The sequence below is a fragment of the Leptonotus elevatus genome, chromosome 5, assembly GCF_054856555.1.
Source record: "Leptonotus elevatus isolate MCC_2025b chromosome 5, RoL_Lele_1.0, whole genome shotgun sequence".
In the NCBI taxonomy this organism is placed as follows: domain Eukaryota; kingdom Metazoa; phylum Chordata; class Actinopteri; order Syngnathiformes; family Syngnathidae; genus Leptonotus; species Leptonotus elevatus.
The window spans coordinates 4,827,676-4,847,906 of record NC_141243.1 but is presented as its reverse complement, the minus strand read 5'-3'; the positions used below and the strand labels follow the sequence as shown (position 1 = coordinate 4,847,906).

General features: G+C 40.3%; 1 protein-coding gene and 1 long non-coding RNA gene across 4 annotated transcripts in view; one reads left to right on the top strand and one right to left on the bottom strand.

The window, feature by feature from the left end:
• The window catches only part of LOC147173432 (uncharacterized), a 56,247-nt gene that overhangs the window by 29,864 nt on the left and 6,152 nt on the right, over window positions 1-20,231 (top strand). Inside the window, exons 13-50 of one of the 2 annotated variants that reach the window (XM_086076247.1) lie at window positions 1,577-1,630; window positions 3,200-3,244; window positions 3,340-3,393; window positions 3,488-3,524; window positions 4,820-4,873; window positions 4,962-5,029; window positions 5,202-5,255; window positions 5,368-5,421; window positions 5,499-5,552; window positions 5,624-5,668; window positions 5,998-6,051; window positions 6,193-6,237; window positions 6,358-6,411; window positions 6,636-6,689; window positions 6,838-6,891; window positions 7,025-7,078; window positions 8,600-8,653; window positions 9,041-9,085; window positions 9,297-9,341; window positions 9,411-9,464; window positions 10,560-10,613; window positions 10,688-10,741; window positions 10,916-10,969; window positions 11,063-11,116; window positions 12,794-12,901; window positions 12,990-13,043; window positions 13,227-13,334; window positions 13,429-13,482; window positions 14,976-15,029; window positions 15,727-15,783; window positions 16,992-17,045; window positions 17,159-17,212; window positions 17,290-17,343; window positions 17,459-17,512; window positions 18,830-18,937; window positions 19,014-19,121; window positions 19,249-19,356; window positions 19,446-19,499. In XM_086076247.1, the coding sequence (XP_085932373.1) occupies window positions 1,577-1,630; window positions 3,200-3,244; window positions 3,340-3,393; window positions 3,488-3,524; window positions 4,820-4,873; window positions 4,962-5,029; window positions 5,202-5,255; window positions 5,368-5,421; window positions 5,499-5,552; window positions 5,624-5,668; window positions 5,998-6,051; window positions 6,193-6,237; window positions 6,358-6,411; window positions 6,636-6,689; window positions 6,838-6,891; window positions 7,025-7,078; window positions 8,600-8,653; window positions 9,041-9,085; window positions 9,297-9,341; window positions 9,411-9,464; window positions 10,560-10,613; window positions 10,688-10,741; window positions 10,916-10,969; window positions 11,063-11,116; window positions 12,794-12,901; window positions 12,990-13,043; window positions 13,227-13,334; window positions 13,429-13,482; window positions 14,976-15,029; window positions 15,727-15,783; window positions 16,992-17,045; window positions 17,159-17,212; window positions 17,290-17,343; window positions 17,459-17,512; window positions 18,830-18,937; window positions 19,014-19,121; window positions 19,249-19,356; window positions 19,446-19,499 (2,277 nt within the window). Of the gene's footprint in view, window positions 1-1,576; window positions 1,631-3,199; window positions 3,245-3,339; window positions 3,394-3,487; window positions 3,533-4,819; window positions 4,874-4,961; window positions 5,030-5,201; window positions 5,256-5,367; window positions 5,422-5,498; window positions 5,553-5,623; window positions 5,669-5,997; window positions 6,052-6,192; window positions 6,238-6,357; window positions 6,412-6,635; window positions 6,690-6,837; window positions 6,892-7,024; window positions 7,079-8,599; window positions 8,654-9,040; window positions 9,086-9,296; window positions 9,342-9,410; window positions 9,465-10,559; window positions 10,614-10,687; window positions 10,742-10,915; window positions 10,970-11,062; window positions 11,117-12,793; window positions 12,902-12,989; window positions 13,044-13,226; window positions 13,335-13,428; window positions 13,483-14,975; window positions 15,030-15,726; window positions 15,784-16,991; window positions 17,046-17,158; window positions 17,213-17,289; window positions 17,344-17,458; window positions 17,513-18,829; window positions 18,938-19,013; window positions 19,122-19,248; window positions 19,357-19,445; window positions 19,500-20,231 lie in introns of both variants that reach the window. The other variant, XM_086076248.1, reaches the window with a different exon arrangement.
• Window positions 1-20,231, bottom strand: part of LOC147173433 (uncharacterized) — a 55,015-nt gene that overhangs the window by 30,857 nt on the left and 3,927 nt on the right. For both annotated transcript variants that reach the window (XR_015094851.1, XR_015094852.1), the window contains exons 3-5: window positions 18,809-18,908; window positions 10,546-10,730; window positions 1,551-1,628 (exon numbers count right to left, since the gene is read on the bottom strand). This is a non-coding gene — a long non-coding RNA (uncharacterized LOC147173433). The remainder of the gene's footprint in view (window positions 1-1,550; window positions 1,629-10,545; window positions 10,731-18,808; window positions 18,909-20,231) is intronic.

The window sequence follows — 20,231 nt, the reverse complement described above, 5'->3', positions numbered from 1 at the left end:
CTAGCATACTTTTACATAATACAAAGTGTCAGTTGCGATTTTGGCCCTTCGGCAAAGCGAGCCACACACCGGGTTCGAATTTCTCGCCTTCTGTCTGCTGATTTGACATTGTGTGCGAATTGTGTATGTGTGCAGTTCCATTTTTCTGCCACATGTGGCAGTAGCGATCTGAATTAAATTTTCTGCATTGAGCAGCTTTAAGCCTGTGAACATCTCACGCATCGATAATAAGCGTCGCATTTATGAAGAAACTAAAAATGTGAATGTTTTTTTTATCGTATTTATTGTTTAGTATTTTTTAAATGAAGTTCGAAAATGCTTTTTCCCCGCAGTTTGAAGACACTAAAGGAAACGCAGGATGTCGTGCTCCTTTTTCACTAGCATACTTTTACATAATACAAAGTGTCAATTGCGGTTTTGGCCCTTCGGCAAAGCGAGCTGCACACCAGGCGAAGTCTGTCGTCGACGGCGCCTGGAAGTCAGCCTTCCATCCGCGAGGGCTTACATGGAAAACGGCGATACCGCTTCATGAGCGCTCGTGTCAGCGTGATGGGTCCCAGCGGGCGAGTCAGCTCGTACGCTTCGACATGAACACGGCGGCCAACAACGGGCCTCGTCGTAGCCTTGTCATGAGTTATTTCACTTTCGGTGAGCTCATTCGCTTTGCGTCGTGTTCTTCGTTTTCTTCTCTGAGTCAGCAGAAGTGCAACGGCCCCGCACGTAAGACACAAGCGTGTTCATATGTAGATTCTAAAGCAGTCCGAGTTGTTTCATGCTCTGCCGTTAATTAAATTATGCGTACAAATAAAAGAGTGGCTGAAGTTTTTTTTTAGACGGATCCTCTCGTGAAAAAAAAAAAAAAAAAAAAGTCTCGCCAATTTGTTAAAGTCTTGCATGTGTTTCTGATCAAACCAAGACATTTATTAGCATTTCTGGAAAGAGGCAACATTTTCCACATTTGCTGTGGGCTTCATGTTGCACCAATTACTGCTTATTGCTTTATCCACATCAGCCAAATGTTCCAGATTAGATGCACACACACAAAAAAAGCTTTAAAAAAAAAAAACAAAGTCTCTTTTGATATTATGAAATGAATCAAACCTCAGTCAGCAAATCTTTTTTTTTTTTTGTCACCATTCCCGTCTTCCACAGGCGCGTGGGGGATGTTTCCCTGCAAAGTGCGTGTTGACCTTGGCATGCTTACAAGCATGTGTCACGTTTTTGTTCAGTCTTCATAATGGAATCAGCAGCATCAGCCGCAATAAAAAAATAAATAAAATAAAAAAACGCTGCCGTATGCATTTGGTGGGTTTCACGGGCCAAGCAGCTTTAGTCAACCATGTGGGCAAGTGCTGGCGGCTTCTGACGCGCATGCTATTGGAATTTCCTGCCAGTCTGTCACAAATGAAGCGTGGGGAGGTTCTCATCTGATCTGCTGGCATCTGCCCAGTTTTAATTTGCAAACTTCTTAACACTTCACGCGCAATTGAATGAAAGCAGTAACAAGACAAGTGGAAAAAAAAGCCACTCCGTTCCCCCCCTCTACTTACAATAACGACCTTGTCCGTCTGCTTAGGGATTTCCTGGCGACTTTGGAGAACGAGGACCCCCTGGCCCAGATGGCAACCCTGTAAGTATAGAATGACGATTAGATCTATAGAAGTGCACAATCTACATTGATAAAAGGCTTTAGAGTTTAAGTCAAGCGATGGGAGATGCAGGGTTGCTCGAAAATACTAAACATTCCTCCCTTCAGCTTTGTTTGTCCTTATGAGGGTCACAAGTGAGCTGGAGACTTTCCCAGCCGACTTTGGATGAGAGGCGGGATACACCCTGCCCCGGACTGGTCGCCGGTCAATCCCAGGGCGTTTATCAATATGAATCTAGAGTTTAGATGTATTTGGAAAATGGGAGGAACTGTCGAATAAGCACAGGAAGGTTAAGAATTCAGAGATTCAAACCCAAAACCTCTTGACTGTAGAGCGGGCGTGCTAACCTACCAACATAGCAAACATACCGTAGCAATGAAAATTAAAAGCAAATCAACCTTGCTCCAGGGCCAAACTCTTGTCATTATAAAATCTTAACTATGCCACTTCAATGCACCGAGTTAAGGCTGTTTTTTTCTTCGGAAACGGTGTTGGAATGAAGTCACAAATAGCCCCCAAAAGTATACAAAACAAAAAACACATAGAGCGCTAGTTCTTTGATGCTTGCTGATCTTAGATCTTCTTAGGTTTTGTGCAAGTTAAGAGGAATATTGTACAAGCTCAGGGGAGCGCTACCTTAAAGGTTCCACTGTACAGTACTTGAAAAAAAAAAAACAGTAGTGTCCTCGTTTTGACATTCATCTTTGAAAGTTGGAAAGTACAGCACTGTTGTGTTGATAAAATTCCCAACAGAAGGGGTTCCTACTCAGGGCAATGAAAAATGTAGGATACTAATCAGAAGAACTGCTACCATTAGACCAGGCAGTAGTTCCGTATGGGATCTGGTTCTTAGGATTCTTTGGTGTTCTCCTCTATGGTTGCAACAATGCAGGTTGAAATGTGTGTAGGTGGACTTCTTGGTTAGGCCATTGACCCTTGTTGACGCCGTAGACCTGTGTAGGAATTAGTTGACTATGCAATAGAACTATCATGCCAAACAGCCTGGTATTAAGTGGTATCAGGTCAATGGGCTGATTTTCCTATCCAAAGGACCTGGGTTAAGGGCACGACTCCCGAGTTCCATAAGAGGAGTCGGACCTGGAACCAAATTCCCTGTGGACATTCAGTTTTATAGTATCGTCCATACAACAACTCTTTCGCAGCGTTGTAAGATTCAGTTCCCGGGATCGACTGCCATCGTGTGACCTCTCAGATCTTGCCCCCCCCTCCGGGTCTCATTTCCTGTCTGGTTTAGGAAATAGTTCACATTTGGCTGCTTTCATCTCCTGTTGTCCTTTGGAGAACCAGAGGAGGTGACAGGAAAGCCACGCTGGGCTGTTTGTCATCCATCCCTCCGCTGGCCGTAGAGCTGGGAGAGGACGTGGACACGGCATGCGGCCGCCGGATTGATAACCTGGACAACAGAAGTCTCTGTGTGTTGCGCGCCAAGTGCTCAGTCAGCGGGCTCCACTGAAACAAAAAACCTGCGCAGAAATGCACTTTATTAACTTGCGTTGGGTCTAATTTCTTCCCTCCCTTTTGTCTCGAAGGGTGACCTTGGAGCGGCTGGTCCACGTGGAGTTCCTGGTCTTCTCGTAAGTATTGAAACTGACCCATCAGCCAATTTAACACTGGATATTTGGACTGCAGGATTTCCTTATCTGTCTTTTATTTTGCGTTGTTCCTAAAGGGCGAGATGGGTCCTGCCGGCGTTATGGGTTTACCAGGACCTCCAGGACTCAAGGTAAACACTGTAACCCGTCTCCATGGTGATGCGATATGAAAAAAAGCGCACTTTGGCCTGTTATTCCTTAGGCGTTTGTCTTTTTGCTTCCAAGGGAGTGCCAGGAAACAGCGGTGAACCCGGACTGAAAGGTGATAAGGTGATCTGCACATGTATTTCTCAGATTATTAGTCCTCAAACACCATTACGCCAGTCTAGTCTGCCAAACTACCGTAGGTACACAATGACCACCGACGACTTAACTCATTTGCTCCCAAAAACGTATATATAAATACGTTCTATTTTAAATATTACCATGCTCCCAAATACGCATTTATACGTTTTTTAAATGTTTATTTTTTTATGCTAGAGCATACAGAAAGCTTTGATACAGCCTCTGAATTGAAGAGGGACGCTTGAAGAATGGTAGTTATTACAAAAACGGCCAGCAGGTAGCCGCAGAGTATAAGAGATCAACCAGGGCCATGTTGCAACAAGCTGTTTTCCCCATTATTTTAAACAGATTTGTGAATAATCATTAAATTTAGCTACATGCTAATGCTAATTTCTGCAAAACAGATACATGTATACGTTTTTTCCTGATGAAAGAAGAGACTCTAATCTTTCCTTTGGTCGGTTCCATGTTTTTATAGCAATAGAACACAATATTATGTGGGCCTTGCAAATCCAGTAAAACAGCCAGGAGTGAAGGAGGTTGCTTCAGTGACAATGGCTGGGAGTGAATGAGTTAATAATTATGTATTCCCCATTTTATTTGGTGTAACGGACAATGCCACTGTGCCCGTAAAATGGATCTCGTAATAGCGGCTTGTCCTGAAAGGCAACCAAAATAATCTTCCATGTAACGACTAATATTTTTCAGAGATATAGAATTCAAACCATACTTCAGTTTTTGCACTTGGCAATGTTTTCTAAAAGCAAAACTGGCGGATAGATATTGCTTTTGACATTTTTGATGACTTGCACAGAGTTTCACTATATACTCCTATTGCTTCGCAGCCACAAAATGATCATGTGGTAACTGAAGTGATGTTGAATCGCTGTTATTTTGACTGTTTGCAACTAGTTTTACAGTGGTTATAATTTATGGTATGCAATTTATATTCGGTTGTGTGGGTATGCAGTGGTGAGATGCCGTCCTTGATGCGGTAGTTGTGGCAATTTTCAGTCAAGGTCATTTTGAGTTGATTGACAGACTTTGGCGCGCTCTGAAGAAAAAACCACGGGTCCCGTTGGATATTTTGGCAGCGAATATATAAAAACGTAAGCGGTCTAATCACGTGTGAAACAGACTTAAAAACCTTAGTCTTAATCAAATCCTGCATTTATCTCGAGTTGGATTACTAATACAAAACGTATGTATGACTTCTCTATATATTTTTTTTCTTAATCGTTGCTGTTGTGTCATGCATGTTTTGCCTCTCAGGGAGATGTTGGTTTGCCAGGAGAACCAGGAGAAGGAGGTTTCAAAGGGGACAAGGTAAGTTTGCCCAAAGCAAGCGCCACTAAATTCACGGTTCAATTTTCTGGATCTTATTCTGTCAACGATTGACCTATTTACTCTAAAGTCGTACTTTCACAGGGCATCCAGGGATCACCTGGTACACCAGGACCGTCTGGAAATCCAGGACAAAAAGTAAATCCCTTAGTTTGGTAACACTTCCTCTACAAAGTCTTTGCTAGATACAAACTAATAACTAAGGAATATGTTGTGAAAATCAGTCAGCTTCTTTTTTTTTGGGGGGGGGGGGGGTTGATGGCACATATGACTTGTGCTTTACTTTGGTGACCATGTTCACACTTTTTAGGGTCAAGCTGGTGAAAAAGGCCCTGATGGTTCAGCCGGCCCTCCTGGTTTAGAGGTAGAACCTGATCCTGTCATTTTTTTGAACAAAGCAACATGAATGAATCTTGGCATAAAATTACGAATAACAGTATAATAGTGTGGATTTTGCTTTATGGGGATCTTTACAGGGTTTCCCGGGTGACATCGGACAACCGGGTCAAAACGGCCCAGAGGGACCAAAGGTTGGTCGAGTGCAAATGTAAAAGAAATGGTGTCTACAATGTGACAAAAAGTTGATTTTCAGTGTTGTCCTTCGCAGGGGAGGCAAGGCACACGGGGGGTTCCCGGTCCACAAGGAACAACTGGACTCAATGTGAGAAAGTCCCATCCTATTGATCAAGAATAGATGGCTCAAGTTTTGATACTTACCGTGTTTTCAAATAGGGTGATGAGGGGCCAATTGGGCCGGCCGGGCCAGCAGGACTTGAGGTGAGTGCTGATTGGACAAAGCCAATAACATTTAATTGAGCCACTTTTTATATTGCTTATTCTTATCAACAAAGGGTTAGTACTGACAAAGACCAGGTTGTTTTAGCATTGTAGGAATAAAATAACTTCCAAACGTGGGCTTCACATTTGAGATGAATCAAATAGACATTTCAAAGGCTTCGAGATTCTGTTATAGATTCAAGAGTCGGATTTTTTTATGCCACTCAGTGATAACCAGATCGACCTACAACACCACTTTGAACTCGACATATGTTGAGTGTTTCTCATTCCGCAGCACATTCTCTGTGTCACTTTGACTTTGTGTTCAGGGCAGGCCGGGGAGGCAAGGATTCCCTGGACTTACAGGCCTGGACGGACTCAAGGTCAGAAGAACAGAGCGTACACAAACCTAACATTGTGTTCTCTTTTACTATAATGGCCCATGATCAGCGTAATTATTTATTCAGTCGATGGCAGTTGTCCTTTAACACGTTCACAAATGAGACATACTTTATTCTCTGCAGGGTGAGACCGGGATAATCGGAGAGGTCGGGAATCTTGGCGAGAGGGTAACAAATCTTTTTTTTCTTTTGTGAAATCTCAGCACATCTGTTTAGTTTGCAAAAGCGGTGGCGTTCTTGTGAGGAACAATAGAAGTGATATAAAGTGTTTTTCTCTTATTCCGCCAGGGTTTGCCTGGCTTCGTCGGAACTACTGGGGAAATGGGCCTTGCAGGAGAAACGGTGGGCTTGTTCATTTTTTTTAATTATCGCACATTTTGCTAGCCATTGTTAATATTGATCAATTTTCTGTCCATGATTTCGGACAAAAAAAATCTGGGATCCCAAAATTATATGGAGTTCTTAAATCGGCTGGTCAAAATCTTTAGAATGACTAATAAAGTATTTGTTTGTCTTAAAGGTATACAGTACACTAAATGTTGTAATTATGACGTGCCCTTCCACAGGGTGATCGTGGGAAAATAGGCATCCCCGGACCTCCAGGGGAATCGGGGGCGATGGTAAGGAGTATGTCTGGTGCCTGTCTCTCGTCCCAAGGGCACTCTGTGCTTTGTAAGCTACATGCAGCGATAATATTCAATGAGTCACTTTAATAATGATATTCAACATGTTATTAGTGAATCACCGCAGTTCTGTTTGTTCTTTCAGGGTCACACTGGAGTACCTGGAGAGACGGGCCCTCCTGGGACAGAAGGAAGCCCAGTAAGTCAACCTCGCTTGATCGTCGAACCCATTGATGGGTTTGAAGAATTACCAACTGTTGCAATATTTCAATTGACTGCTCGCCAGCCAATTTCAGTATTTACAGTTTTTATACTGTATATTGGTGTTTTAGGGACGTACTGGTTTAATGGGATCAGGTGGCACGAGAGGACCCAAAGGTGTGGAGGTAAGTAATTTAATTTGTCTGGGAAAAGAGTCATATATATATATATATATATATATATATATATATATATATATATATATATATATATATATATATATATATATATATATATATATATATATATATATTTATATATATAAATATATATATGTGCCAGCCAAAACATACTAATGAATCTCCTTTAAGGAGCCGTGTCAGTGATAAACTGTCCAGAAACATATGTGGTGTGGAGAGGAGAGACGGTTGAGAGCAGTTTATTGACTTTGCCATAATTCAACTGATGAGACTAATGAGACGCCGCACAGAGAGAGACGGTTGGACTGAATGAACAATTGAACACGAGCGCGTATAATGAAGGCATTTCATTTTGTAAATTAGTTTAACAATACTCCCCTGATATCGCAAATGTAATATTTGATAACCATAATCGTTGAAAATTATATCCAGTCCTTGGAAAATAGAATTAAAATACCCCATCTCTTTAATGTGCTCGCTGATGAAAATCGACAGTCAATCAAACAGTTTAAACACTGCGTGAATTTTTCAGTGAAATAAAAATCTTCTGCAAAAGGACTTTGAAGTGGCCAGCGGGTTATCTGCATGTGTCTCGTTTCTTTCCTTTTTAGCTGTTTTACCTCAGCACTTAAAAGTCATGTATGGACAGTGACGTTTCCATAGTCTCGTGGAACAAATTGTCTTAACTTCAGAGGTTCGAGTGTCATCAGCATTTGCAACGTTTGCCCCTGACTATAGTTCCAAGAAGGCTGTCCAACACATAGTACCATTTATGCTATCCATGGCAAGTTTCTGTCATCGTGGAAGAATATGAAGCTCAACAACCTGCAGTGGCTAAAGACGATGCTTTATGAGTCACCGAGGCGGCCGCTGAATCAAGCTTTTGTTGATAATGAATTTTTTTGAATTCTTTGTGCCAACGCCTGCTCTAGGAGTTCGGTGTTTTAATCACTGGTGGTAGTAGTTGGCTTTCTGCGAGCTGGTTAGTCAAGAACCGATCCTGTTCTGAGAAACTTGCCATGGGCAATTTGATAACAAAAACTGCAAAGCCTAAGATATGAAATGCTAACGTCTATCCAAATAATACCTGAAACGAAATAGAAACAGGAAGTGTATACTTTTGGGACACCTTGTATATTTGGAAAATGACCACATTCTTGAAGTTAGGATAATCATAATCGTACAGGGATGTTTCAATAGTTTCCAGGAACGAGTTTGAACCTCAGAGGTGCCAATGTAGAGCAATCCCCATTAGGGAAAGATGGCGTGATACTCGCATATATTTAGAAAATAACCGCAATCCTTATTCGAGTGTCTCGAATGTGGGATGAATTGTAATAAATAAAAATAGAGACTCCAGGCTCGACTAAATGGCGATGTCCAAAATGAAGATAAATTGCTCCCACTCAATGACTTAATGTTTGAAACCACATCAGTCAGGGAATCGCGAAAGTGCTCATTTTCAGCACAGCGTCTCAATAAAAGCTTTTTTGTTCTTTTCTTGAGGGTCCGAGGGGTCCAGATGGTGAAGCAGGGGAAGACGGTGCTGCTGGACTAAAGGTGAGCGCCTTAAAAATGGTCAATGTTCTTAAAATGTTCTCTCATGTCGATTCAAGTGGTTTGTTTCTCTGCTGATGCTATTATTTTGCATTTCAAACTCCATTTGGAGAGAGCAGCTCTCTAATTGGATACATTGGATCTTCCTCACTGTGGGAAATTTTTGATAAACATCTTGTTGATAAAGACAAAGAAAATCTTGCAAAAGTCATAATAAATAGCTCTTTTCATCAGTTTTCTTTTTCTGTCAGTGATTATTTTTAACATCTGAAGGACTTTATTCAGGCGTGCTCTTTGTTGGGAGGAATAAAATGCACGTTGTTAGTTAGCTCTTGGCTGTCTGCAACATTTTAACTGTGGGGGACTTTTGGGAAACTCACTTCTTTGCAGGGCCCTGATGGTCCGCCAGGAAAGACAGGCCTCCCGGGCCATGAGGTATATAAAAATAACTCAATACTTTTTTTTGTTACTTTGTACAAAATACTAAATGAGGTTCCTTTTTACGGACAAGGCCATGACGCACGTGGTAAATGACTATTTTCAGCCTGAATAATACGTAATAAATACACATCAACAAATTCTTCAACAAAGAAATCATACATTAAATACATTATTTATATTTAGTAGTTGCCTCATTTTGTTGCAGGGAAAGCTTGGTGAGCCTGGTGAAGCTGGGCCAAATGGATTTCCAGTAAGTTTTCTTATTTTATTTTTTATTTTATTGTTTTTAACGAGTTAATAATATGGTGCCTTATTTTAGGGGGTACAGGGGCACTCTGGCCCTCCAGGGGACAAAGGACAAGCTGGGGACGCAGTGAGTAATATTTTCTAAAATTGTCTGTCTTTAAAAAAATATTTCTTTTTTAACATTTATGTTTCGAAGTAAGGAACATATGGCTTTATAAAATAATAATGTACCGCACAATCTGACTGATGTTAGATGGTCAAAGTCAAGCTAGAGCAATACAGAAGGCTTTGATGCAGCCTCTGAACTGAAGAGAACGCTTGAAGCAATGGTAGTTATTACAAAAACGGCCAGCAGGTGGCAGCAGAGTATAAGAGATCAACCAGGCCCATGATGTAAAAAAGCTCCTTTCCCCACTGTTTTAAATGGATTTGTGAATAATGATGAAACTTGGCTATGTTTTCATGCTAATTGCTGCAAAACGGAAACAGATTAAAACAATTATAATAATTCCCTGATGAAAGATGAGATGAATCTTTCTTTTTGTAGGTTCCATGTTTTGATAACAATAGAACACAATATTCTGTGGGCCTTGCAAAATCAGTCAAAATCCAGTAAAATAGCCTGGAGCGAAGGGGGTTGCTTCAGTGAAAATGGCTGGGAGTGAATGAGTTGAGACATTTTAACTGTCAGGCAAGTGAACAATATGTTGATATGTTAAAACAACTTAATTAATTTACAACAGTTCCCCCAAATATATTGCAAAAATTATGGAATGTTTGACATAAACATAAAAAATATCTAAAACATAATTGCTACTTCCCGCCTTTGACTTAAAATCTTAAAATGATCCTTTTTCCTCTGCTCTGGAAGCAAACGAACGTTTTTGTGATAGAAAAACAATGAGCAGAATAATCCTTTTCTTCCACCTGAGTCTCATAAACACAGTTAGACAAGTAGTGAGACGATGATTCACAACATCTTATACCTGGAGAGGCAGCTTTACAGTAGGCCTGACAGCGTTGCCATAGCAACAGGCTCATCTCCATTACTTAAAAAGGCTCTGGTGCGTGGTTTTGAAAGCACTTTCCATTGCAGATTAATTTGGCTGCTCAAGCCCACACACGTCATCTCGTTTATTTTCTCCCATTTATTTCCCTCCTTCGCTGTCACTTTGAGAGGTCGTCAAACGCTCAAATTCACCGCCTACCTTTGTCTCTGTAGGGAGCAGCGGGGCCTCCAGGAATTGTTGGGCCAATGGGGGAGATTGGGCCCGTGGTGAGTCTTATCACACAACTGGCTTCAGAACAACAGATGGCTGAAGACTGAAGCCGGTCCGTATTTCTGCACAGGGCCCACCGGGGAACGTTGGCGAAGGAGGGCTGTCTGGTGAACCTGGAGACAAGGTACATATGGGCCATTTTATTAGGTACACCTATAATGACGTTCAATGAGAGAGTTGTATCAAAAGTAGGGCTTTATGAACAGAGGGGTAAAAAAATAACATGTTGCCTCACAGGATTTGCACCCTCATTATTATCATACTTTGTAACAGAGAAATGTTCATGGTTCATTCGCAGGGTGACATTGGTCCACCTGGCAACATAGGAGAGCAGGGCTTGATTGGCCAGAGAGTGAGTATCGTCTATAAAGCACTACCGAGTGAAAATATAAGTGTAAATAATTATAAGAATGAAGATTCCCCCCCTCCCCCCTCCCCCACTAAGGGTGAGCAAGGCATCGATGGTGAGGCTGGACCAAGTGGACCTGATGGAGTTAAGGTAAAGCATAAACAGAATAATGGAACGCAACCGAAATAAGATTCCGAGAATTGTTTATATTAATCCGAAAAGCTAACTAAACAGTATCAGCGTGGATTCATTCAGTCCAAGAATTATGTGAAAGACAACCAAATGAACTCAAATCCAGTTCAATGTTGCAGCTTACTGTTATTAAAGTGAGACAGACATACAGTAAGTGTGAGCTCTTTGGAACTGCATTGGTAGAAACAGACAATGAGACTCTTTTAAAAGCTATCATGGCTGGAAAGGGAAAAAAAGAAGAAGATGGAACAGTAAAGAGAATAATGAAACCACGTCAAACAAACAGAATTAAGAGATTCATTTTGGCTCCATGACATACACAACATATTTTTGTCAACCAAGAGCGTTAAACAGTGTGCATTAAATCCACTGTGTATCTTTTGGATGGAAAACAGCAGCTCGCCAGGGATTTGCAGCATTAGCTGTTCACTATTGGGAGGAATAAAATCAGCGGCTTGCATCACTTCATTCTTCCACTCTGGTGAAAGACAAATGGAAAGTCAGAAAGTTGTGACTGTCTTTTTTGCAGCCACGTGTAGCTCCATTAATAGGTGTGTCACACAAACAGCAGTAACTACAATATCACTCTGTATAGCGTAGACCTTTTGCCAACAAACTGTTAAAAACGAATCATGGAAGGTCCTATTTGTTGACTGCGTTGACGCTTTACTATCATCTAGAGATATGGTGACTATTTAAAAAAAACTAAAAACTAATTTTAGCTAGCACACTAAATAGACTAACCAAAAAAACAACTACAAATAACAAATTAGGTAAGTAACTAGCTAGCTATAGCGACCTAAACCACTGTTGCCAACTAAGTTGACCTACCGTGACTATTCTGACCACTCTTTTGACTATGTATCAAAACTAACTAGCAGCATATCTAACTACCCACTGTGCCTAGCAAGCTCGCTTACTATATAACCAATAAACTAGCTAACGAACGGCCAACAAATTAGATACCATAATATTGGGAAACTAGGGACTACCTGTCTGTTTTTTTTTCAATTTAGTTTAAATTGTCCCTTATAAAAAAAAAATATCAGATTTTTCTTTTTAATTAAGTTAAAAAAAAAATCTGTTTTTTTCCCCGAATTTTTTACATTTAGTTTCAATCTTCCCTTATGTTTTTTCAGATTTTTTTTCAGTTTAGTTTAAATTGTCCCTTATTTTTTTCAGATTTATTTTGTCCATTTAAATTGTCCCTTTTTACCCCAGATAATTTTGGATAATAAGGGATTGCCTCGTAATAAGATACTTAGTTTAATGACTTTTCTTACCTCACTAACCATAAAACAAAACAAAAAAGACATAAATGAATAAGTAATTTAGAAACTAGCATGCTAACTGCCCTCCTATCCATCCACTTCGTGAATAAGATAATAAACCAACCAGCTAACTAACTTTCATTCTACTTCATTACATTTTGGTATGTTAAAATAAGGTAAACAATTAAACCCAACGTAATGTGTTGTGTGTCGTGAGGATAAAGTGTTATTTCTGTTTGAGTAATTACAGCATGTGCATTTTTTTTTAATCTACTCTGCTTCTTTGTTTTGATGTTATCAAGTATTACAACTTGTCACGTCCATCCATATCAATTCTTGGACTTGTACAATGATGTCTTTTCAGGGTGAGAAGGGCGATGCCGGCTTAGAGGGTGCCAAGGGAGACACGGGTGAAGTAGGCCAGAAAGGAGAAGATGGACCCTGTGGGCCTCCTGGACTGTCGGGGGTGACGGTTCGTGTCTTTATTGGATTCGCCTGATAAATAAGACGTCTTGTTTTTGTCCACTTAAAATCATTCTACTTTTTAAAAAAAAAAAAAGGGTCAAGAGGGTAAACCCGGCAAAATTGGCGAACGAGGAAAAGCAGGAGGCAAGGTTTGTTTTCCCGTCACTTTCCCACTCAAGTCAATTTGCTGTCCCTGTAGGGGTGATTGAACACTTCTAAATAAAGAGGTTACTTGCTGCAGATGCTCACTGATAGTAATTTGGAAATTGCCACCCAAGACATTGCAGTTTTCACCCCTGCTACATACCCGCTTATTGACTGCCTCTCGCCAGGGGACCAAAGGACACCAAGGTCACCTGGGTGAGAGTGGGCCAATGGGCGAGCGAGGAGCGCCAGGATTTGTTGGACTGAAGGGAGCGAGAGGAACGATAGGCCCGGTGGTAAAACATCTGTTTGCTTTTAAAGCCTCTTTTGGACTGACAGGCGTAATTGGATTTTGGTAAACGTGGCCTAAATGCGGATTTATTTCCCCAGGGTGCTCCTGGAAGAATGGGCCAGCTGGGAGACCCGGGAATACCAGGCTATGAGGTGCGGAATAATAGCTTTTTCTTTTCTTTTTTTTTTTAAGAAATCCTCTCCAGTAAGGTGATGAAACAATCACCCCAAGAGTAGGATTTTGTTAGATTTCTATTATTGCTGCTAGCCATTGAGAAAACATTGTTCTGGTTTGTGGATTGGCACAGTTGCGACATTCTATGAATCATTCCAGTTTGTGACCATACAGATTTACCAGATCCATTTGCCCGTTCAATAGTTATCACTGTCCCACCAACAAGGACCTTTGTTTTTTTTTCTTGTCGCATACAGCATGAACACAAATGTACAATATACTGAACAAAATGGAACATTAATATTGCCATGTTGTGATTCTGTCTCTTCTGCATTTTTAAGACCTTTGATTGGCAGGTTTACAGATGAGGTGACATTTTTAAGACCTCATGTCCTTTTGGAAAATCCTATTTAAGACTTTTAAAGGCTTTTTTTTCTCCACAGACAAAATAGTGTGTTTATAATAAAAATAAATCAAATTTAATCTGATCCAGACTGTGTAAATAGACATAGAAAAATATGACTAACCCTTTATAGGGCACCCATGACAATTCTAACCCCAGAAAATTACATACATAAAAGTAACTTTTTTCTTTGTATTATCGGGATATACCAGTGGAATGTAACTTTTAAATTTTGCTGCTTTGGTAGGAGAGATCACGTTGGGACAAACTTTTTGAGAGGTGTTTGGTGCCAATTGCAATTAGCTCATTCAAACCCAAAATTGTTTAAATTATTTTTTTAATACTTTGTCCTTCACTCCCAGAAACATATTTATATGTTTTTGTTTTTGTTTAATGCAAGAGCAAACAGAAGACTTTCTTCTGACACTAAGAAGTGGCTTAAAGCAATGGTAGTTGTTACAAAAAAAAAAAGGCCAGCGGGTGACAGCAGAGTATAAGAGATCAGCCATGTTGCAACAAGCTCTTTTTGCCAGTGTTTTCAACAGGAATGTGAATAATGAAATAATTGCTGCAAAATGGAAACAGATCCAAAGAAACTTTTTTTTTCCTGATGAAAGAAGAGACGCTGATCTTTCTTTTAGTAGGTTCCATGTTTTTATAGCAATAGAACACAATCCTCTGTGGGAATGAGTCAAGTTGAAACGACCCAATATGACTCGTTGGGCTACTTTTCATATGAGATCTCTTCTGATCAGGTTGGTGGAATTTGTTCCATTGGGTCTAGTGGAAATTTCTTTCAAATATAGCTCACCAATCTGTTGAAATAGAGCACTTCTCCTTTGCCAAAGGTGAGGCAAACGGTGGTCACATAATGACTTGTTTTACCCCAATACAGTGAAACTGGACATTCTAGTGACCTTCTATTGTGGCCAGCCTAAAATGCTGCGAACTTGCGATGATATTTTTGTTCAGCATTGTTTTCACTCTTTGATATTGACAACAGAGGAGGAGTAAATGAAGTCAAAGGTTAGCTCTGCCTGAGTAATGGAATTGCTCTTCTTGCCGTAGGGTCACAAAGGACTGCAAGGCTCACAAGGACCACCGGGACCAAAAGGTGAAAAGGTACATTGGGACACGATTTGTTCCGCACCCATTACAACTGTTGCTGATTAAGGTGTCCGTTCTCGATGATTGGTAGGGCACATCGAATTTCACTTTGTACTTTTTAACTGTGCAATCAGTCGAGCAAGTGAAGTTTTTTTTGTCACGAGTGAGGGAATATAAAAAAAAAATGTTTATTGGACAGGATGCAGCACAACACAATAAATAAACCAGATAAAAAGCTTCTTTTTTCGGGAAGGGGTTTGAACCATCTGGGTGTACATAGTTGTATTGTTGTAAGAAAATAATAGCAATGCTTGTTTGCTAATCAAAATCATCCTGTCACATATGTGAACTGATTGACCCACGAAACCAAAGACATGCAGCTGATCTGATACGACTATGATTTATCATGTATAATCTTTGCATTTGTCACTTTTCCCTGAGCTTTCATCATTCCTAATTATGTTGGAGTCATTTTTTTTTTAATCCTTTCATTTGATACATGCGGAACACATGACTGATAAAATCCTTCACACGTCTGTTATTGTTCAATTAGTGTTATGAAGTCCCAGAGCAAGAGTGAGACATTGACTCATCGCTTGCAAGGATGAAGCCACCTTTCCGATGACTGTCCAATGTTTACGGCATTCTTTGAAATAAACATTTTTTTGCGATGTTTGCCTCAGGGGTAATTCTTGATTGTGTTGCTTTTTAGGGTGGACAAGGGGAGGACAGCAAGATAGAAGGCTCCCCGGGTCGCCAAGGTGACAGAGTGAGTTTTTCTTCTGTGGTTATTGCTGTGTGTTTTTATATATAAACTTCTGCCTCATTTCTGAAGTTGGGGGTACGAATCTTAATCACTTTCTTATGTCACTTCCAGCATTCAACATATAAAAATCCAGATTCACACAAATTGTTCCAGGGTATGAATCGTTTTTTTGGGGTGTATTTATTTTCGACTGTCAGCGATTTTCAAAGTGAAGCCTTAAGGGGAAGTGCAGCAGCTTGAGAAAAACAAAGAAAAATATTTTAAACCCGCCAATCTCACCACAGCTACACGTTAAAGGCAAAATCTTTACATTTTTAGTAGAGCTGTCAAACGATTAAATATTAGAGCACCTGTTATGTGATGAGGACGTCTTCAAAAAAAAATATCCACTGCACACGCTCATCATCCGCTTTTTTAAATCAGTTAATTTCTTGTATACTTTAAAATGAAAAAAAAAAAAAGACCCCAATAGTTTGGCATGAACAAATATTCTGAATGTCATACGCAAATATGTATTAAATACTTTACTTTAATGCTTGTAGTTATGTTTATAACTCAAACACGACCTGTTCTACCTTTAACGTACACTCCAAAAACAGTTGGGTCAAAAGTAACCCAACTATGGATAAAAAACGGACCGATCCACTTTCTGGGTTGTTTTATACAAAATGATAATAAAAAAATTTGACCCAAGTACAGGATCTGACCAATATTTATGAGTTGTTTTACACTAAAAGACCCATTTCTGGACTTAAAGTTGGGTCAAATTGACCCAAGTAGAGGATCGGTCCATTTTTGACCCGTAGTTTTTCGAGTGTAACCATGCGCTGTCATTTTAAGGATCTTCTGTGGCCAAAATTAATAGCCTGATTAATCTGCGTTAATACATGATTAAAGCGATCATTTTTTTGTTATTAATTAATTAGTTATCGCTTTAACTTTGACAGCACTCATTTTTAGTTCGCATGATGAGAGAGGCGAGGCTAGCAGAAAACTTCAAAAAAAACAATCCCGTTGTTAACGACGGCTTGTATGAAAGGATACGATTTTTGAGACCGTGCGCAGCAATGAATATTTTAGTGTCAGGCCCGCTGTGATATGTTGGTGGTTTGTTAGGGGAGTAGGGGAGGCCGCATCTGTTTTATGTTCTCCGAGGGGAAGCTCACCGTACCACATTTTATGTTGTTTTATCTCTATGTGCTCCATGACAGGGTCCTCCTGGTAACAGAGGTGATAGAGGAGAAGCAGGTGACCCGGGGCACATTGTAAGTGAATTGAAGATGACCGCGTCCCCTTACCTGCGTTCGATATTAGTTACAGAACGAAATATTTGGATCAAACTTCAGCAAAGTGTAATGTGGAAAATGACATTTTGCAGGGTCCGCTAGGTCTCGATGGAGAGAGAGGGAAAGCCGGTGCCCAAGGACTTCCTGTAAGTATCCCATTGGTTTGATTTAAAGCCACGCCAAGCGTTGACGTTACTTGCTCAAGCCGTAATGGTCATTTCAGGGACATCCAGGGCCCAGAGGACAACAAGGACCGAAAGGATCCAAAGGTGAACAAGTAAGGACTTAACTCAATGTAATGTAGAATGCTGGAGACGGTGTATTGCTCAATTCTAAAAGTCGAACGCGCACTCACATTTGAGTTATACAACTTTTAACTATCTGATCACCAGGGTCAGAAAGGAAAATCTGGGCCGAGAGGTGCATCTGGGACCAATGGATCGCCGGTGAGTTAAATGGATGCTCATCTTTTTACACGGGCGTCGTCAAGTTCCACCGCAGTGGGTCGAACTGAGATTTAGATGTCTCAAAACAACATTTGTCATTGAGATTAATTGTATTTGAAATACTTGTCATTTGTTCCGCAGCTAAAACTGGCAACATTAAAAGATCTTGAGTTACTGTAAAGAGTGATTTGAACTAATGGAAGTCTTCTTCAAACACGAACTTCACAACAGAGGAGGGGCAATAAATAGCACGCAAGTAATAAAATGGAATCTATGGAGCCACAGACATGACATAGGAAAAACATTTCTAAATAGTTTAGACTTAATTCAAGCCCTTAACTCAATCAATGGCAGCCATTTTCAGTCATCATAACCGTTGAGTGACAGCCATTTGGGCTGATTTGTCAGGACACACAGAATATTGTGGTCTACTGTTATTTATACATTGGATTCATCAAATGAAACAATAAACTCTCTTCTTTCTGATTCCAACTTTTTCTACACTTGAGTAATCATCAGAAGAACAATACAAAGTTTCACGAAATGTAGACAATTGACTTGTCACATAATCTGCAGAAAAAAAAGCTTTTGGTGTGAACAAACATGTCAAGCAAAAGAATGACTTTGAAGCTACTATTTTTGTTCTCGTGACACCTCTACCATTGAGTAGTGGTTTCTATGAAAGAGGCACGAAAGGCTACTGATAGCAACAATGCTAAGTTTTGCAAAATGTAGACAATTGAAAAAAGCTTTTGGCGTGAACAAACATGTCAAGCAAAACAGTGACTTTGATGCTTTCGCGACGCCACTAACATCTGAATAGTGGTTTCTATGAAGCAGGTCAACAATATTTAAGAACGGCTACTGATAGCAAAATCATCTATTTAATGATATACAAGTTCTGTGAGTGGCACTGTTATCTGTTAAAACACGACTCACACACATAACACCCTGCCACTTGTCCACAAGTAAAAAGAATATGGCAGCTAACCAGCCAGCGGCTAGTGTGATAAGCTAACATTAGCATTCTACATGTTCACTCGGTTTTCTTGTCAAAAAGCAAATACAGTTACAGCACTCAAACGCACAAACCGGTGACAGATCATTGAAATCATACTCCAAGCAAGCCAAAAGGAATGTAGAAGAGTAGAAAGCTACCAAAAAATAAAAACAGTAAAAGCTAAGAATGGCCGATCAGAAGCTAGTACTTTGCCAATGCATCGACACGACGACTGGTGATCATTTCCATCATAAAACTGAAACACTTGGACTCAAAATGTGGATCTGCTTGCTTACCTATTTATTGTTTTTGCCAAGGGTCCAGAGGGCCCCCCTGGCCCACGAGGTGTTACAGGAAGGGAGGGTTTCGAGGGGCTTCATGGAATGGATGGAATGCCTGGCGCAGATGGAAGAAAAGGCACCAAAGTAAGGCACATTGTTTGATCAATGGATTTGTAACTTCAACTATGGGTAACGTTTTTTTTTTTTTTTTTGTATTTAGGGGGAGCAGGGAGAAGATGGAGGATTGGGGCTCAATGGGAAACCTGGGCCGCAGGGTAAAATTGGCGAGACGGGTCTCCCTGGATCTCAAGGTTCTTTTGGACCAAAAGTAAGCCCGATTTTATTGCCTAGGACTTCAATATGTCACGGCTGGTACCATGCGTGTTTGTGTACCTTATTTGATGGCTTATGGGGCGGGCTGACTGTATACGTTGACATGTTTGTGTATCCTTTAGGGTGAAAGGGGTCTCCCGGGCCAAACTGGACCTGCAGGAATAAGAGGGACCCTCGGCGGGGAGGGATTGATGGGAAGCCAAGGAATGAAAGGAGCCAAAGGGCAACCAGTAAGAAGAAATACTGTTTGTCATTTAAAACTCAATTTGAAATTCTGTGTGAATAATTGTGCTGTATAACCCATCCTGAAATATTTCAGGGGGACACTGGCGGACAAGGATTTACAGGGGTGCTAGGTCTGTTTGGGCCAAAGGTAAGATTCCACTGACATCCAATACAGTATTTTGAAATGTGAAAAGTGTTTGTTCTGCTGTGTTTTCATTAGTCGTGTTTCCATCCAATTGTTTTGAGTTTTTTTAAGCGAATTTACTGAAAAACTGCGCAAACCGGACATGCGACTTATGCCCGTTTCCATGTGTTCTTCTTTTGCGATTATTGAGAGGGGACTCTGTAGGTGGCGCTATACACCTTCGAGATATGACCCACCAGTAATTGGCAATGATGTCGTATGAGTTTGCTTTTGTAATTCTTGATCAACGGTAGCGTTTCTTTGCTGTTTTCCATCTAAAATAGCATCAATATTCACTTCTTTAATCAAATTCCAAAAAGATTTATGTTTTGTTGTCCCCCCCCCAAACATACCTTAATTTATCGTCCGACATTGCTTTGGGACTACAAACGTACGTGTCACGTAATATCCGGTCAAAAAAGTGCGACGTGTATCCGGTCTTTCCATCGCCAAAATTAGCATTTCCTTCTTTTTTTTTGTTACGCTTCATAATCCACCCCCTCTATGCATAAAAACGGTTTCACAAATTTTGAACCCTTTTTCGAATTTCTAGCATTTCCATTCAGTTTTATTTTCGCATTTCTTGAAAATTTGAATAAAAATGGGTGGATGAAAACCCATTGACTGCTACACCAACTATCAACTCAGCTTTTTTGCTTTTATTTATTAACTCATTTGCTCCCAAATATTACCAGT